This window comes from Limulus polyphemus, unplaced genomic scaffold (assembly GCF_000517525.1).
Source record: "Limulus polyphemus unplaced genomic scaffold, Limulus_polyphemus-2.1.2 Scaffold8460, whole genome shotgun sequence".
Taxonomy (NCBI): Eukaryota; Metazoa; Arthropoda; class Merostomata; order Xiphosura; family Limulidae; genus Limulus; species Limulus polyphemus.
Genome location: NW_013674070.1, coordinates 1 through 3,313, shown reverse-complemented (window position 1 = coordinate 3,313; position 3,313 = coordinate 1). Strand labels below are relative to the sequence as shown.

The following is a 3,313-nucleotide window of genomic DNA, read 5'->3' as shown; positions in this document are numbered from 1 at the left end:
CATCTACAAACTTCATCCAACTCAACATATCACTGGCAAACACAATATTCTCTCAAATAAAAGTAAAAATTCACCTGCAAGTTACACAACATATTAAATAATAATAATAATGGCTGGAGACAGCTTGAAGAAAAACTTTAATATAAGTTTAACATAACAGCAAATGTACAACGTTTCGACAAGGTTTTGTCATCATCAGGTAATAATAATGCAACTTTTACATAAGAACATGGTTATTACTTACCTATAGTCAGCAAACATAGTGATTGAATCAATATCGGTAAAGGTACCTAATCCTTTTCCTTCAAAACATCCCCAAATGTCACCTATCAGAATCTGTGCTCTTTTATAAAATGACACTGAAACAGAATTTACACTATTAATGTACATAAAGCATACCATGTAAAAATTAGGTACACTATTGAAAGATCAATTTCCAACTTAGTATCAGCTACTTCAGTTCATAAACTCTCACAGGTGCACCTAATTCTTGTGTTATATAAAAACTACAAAAAAGAAAAAACAACATACATTTTACACTATCATAATCATTGGGTTTTGAAAGAACATCCTGTTAAAGGTGGTAAAAAACGAAAAAGGATTTAATATTGTTCTTAGTATTTCATTTCGGTATATGAACTTCATTTAAAATATAGTATCTTACGAAAGAAACTAATTACGAAATATTTTGAAAAGATTGTTATAGATTATTTCTATGAAATAATATATTTAGTTGAAAAATCTCTCAGGTTCTGGAATCCATATGCATTTTTGGGTACAATCTTAGTAACTTTCAGGAAATACAATCGTAACACCAAGAAACAAAAACCATTTCATACCATTATTTATAGGTTCTCAATGGTGGCCATTTTAGATTTAAAAATTTTTGCAGATATAAGATGTTTACACAATATTTAGACATATATCCACATACATACTGACTTATAAAACAGCCTAGTGAGATGGTTCCACATAATATACTCCATTAATTTCACCAAGGATTAAAAATATAAAGTTGCTGAAGTTATTATATTCTCCTTCTTAGGTTCAAAGATTTATTATATTTACATTTTTTTCACATGGTGTCTAATGCATAGATATTTAGTACCCGTATTTTGGCTTACAAATTTCACATTGTGGTAAGTTATATAACACAAAGACATCCCTGAATATCTCTAACTACAGTGTGTCATCAGGGTCTAGAGGGCCTTCCATGTTTTGGTACATTTCTGTGTCCACTTCACAGCAGCCCAGTTCTGTGTAGATCCTTTGCTCAGCATCAAATTCTTGTTGATTCACATTTGTTCAGTGAATTCAAATTACTGGCACCACAGGTGTACCTCCCTGACTCAACAACAGCTGATGGAGCTGATGTAACCTTGAACAATTCATGAATCAAGTGGGTGCCTTCATTTATCTGGTTAAGCTTGAGAAGGTATGGAAATATTCATTGAAATTTTAAGATCCTACTCCCATAAAGCCGGTTTGTAATGAGCTCATTCAATAAGTTCCATCCATGCATTAAATGTTAGAAGTAGTATGTCAATCCTTTTGTCAGTGTCCTGTTTCTTGAATAAGGTCCACTTAAGGTTGTGTGAAGAGACCATACAGAAATAATATACATCCCTTGATAGTGTCATCAAAAGGCTCATTTATAATTCACAGAGCAAATATAGAAGCTACAATGTTGAGAGCTGCCTTCAAAAATTCTTCTTTGATTTAACTTTTGATGTGGCCCATTGTAACAATATTGGTAAGGGGATCCCACTTGTTTTATCCACTCTAAGTGCATTGTAAATTGGCTGTACTACAAGTCAATTCTGGCGACTTGTACCCATAAACATTACTGCTTTATCATCAAGAAGATGAAAATGTCTAAAGGCAAGAATAAATATGCCTGTGTTTTAACTGTAAGTATGAATAGTAAATCTAGATTTTGCTGTTTCTACTACACCAAAATTTATCAAAATACCAGCCTCTTCCTGTAATCAAACATAGTGAATAATATTGTCAGCTCTGTTTGACATGGCACTTTTATGAACATTATATGTTAGATCCTGTGCCAGGTAAAGGGTGACAGAATCTTTCTTTGTAGTGTTTGATCAGGAAAAGAAACCCTAGCAGTCGAGTAATAGCTGTAGTTTGAGAGGAGGCAAGTATTATTGGAAATACATTTTCGACTTAGGAAATTGTTAACTTTCAATTATTTGGCTATTCTCATAGAATCAATTTGATGATAATTGGAAACTAATTGATTACCTTATGAGACACTAAATCTCTGCTTGTAGGTAATTGATTAAACTACCCAGCTCTATGAGAAGGTAGTTGGAAAGTGCAAGTTTCCGACTAATACCATACACCCATGAATCTGGCTTCAAGTGAGAGTTAAAGTGTTCACAGTTGTGGAAGACCTTCCAGAACAAATACCAAAAATTAGCTCAGCCGGGTCTCTGCACCAATTCAAATATGTGCCTAAATGTTAATGGTATGACTGTTGTACAAGAGCTCATGTCAGTAAAACCAATTGAGAACTTCTAGGTCTGTCCTCAACAGTGCATATGTTGCACTCATAGATACACAAGCTTATACTTAAAATTACCATATTACCCAGGTTATATTTGTTGTATCTGATAGTTACTTCATTTAGAGATAATAAGGCACCCATGAGCATATAGGAAGTAGAAGATACTACTAAAATCAGAGATGTAGAATAATTTCTTGGTTTTCTTGCTTGCTCCAGTCTTTTATTCCCCACTTAATTGCCCTTGGCAGTATCTGTCTCATGACATTCTCTACCTAAGTCAATGCGCCCTCTATCCTGGTACCGTATATAAGCACCTCCTACAGATAATATTGTCACTTTTTTGAGACTGACCCAATCTGCTGTCTCTAATACTGGCTCTTAATGGGGAGGAAGAGGGAGTTATGGCAGGAGAGTGTGAGGGAGGTAAGTATTACTAGAAATACATCTTCAATTTAAGAAAATGCTAACTTTCAAAACATACTTAACTCCACTCACACTACAGCTAGAATCCCACATTGATATGACAAAGGGGCCAGTGAGGGCATTATCCATACAGAATGCATCTGCTTAGATCGCGGGCATGCTAAAAGAAATATAAGATTAGCACTATAGTGGGGGAACCGCAATACATCCAGAACAGGTATGCTCTTCATCTGGAACCTAAATCATGTATTGCAGGTGAAATTTGATGTGATCCATCATCCATGCCAGGCACCAACCAAGTAGAAGAGGTCCCACTGCTTGAAGTTGGAATTACAGGGCCATGGCCCCTAAATCCCATGTTGGTGG

The 3,313-nt window shown here is 34.9% G+C and overlaps 1 protein-coding gene across 1 annotated transcript in view; it reads right to left on the bottom strand.

Moving 5' to 3' along the window:
• Nucleotides 1-687, bottom strand: part of LOC106475354 (UPF0553 protein C9orf64 homolog) — a 22,710-nt gene extending 22,023 nt beyond the window's left edge. The window contains exon 1 of the mRNA XM_013936042.2: nucleotides 245-687. Coding sequence (XP_013791496.2) covers nucleotides 245-402 — 158 coding nt within the window. The 5' untranslated portion in view covers nucleotides 403-687. The remainder of the gene's footprint in view (nucleotides 1-244) is intronic.
• Between the last annotated feature and the right edge of the window lie 2,626 nt (nucleotides 688-3,313).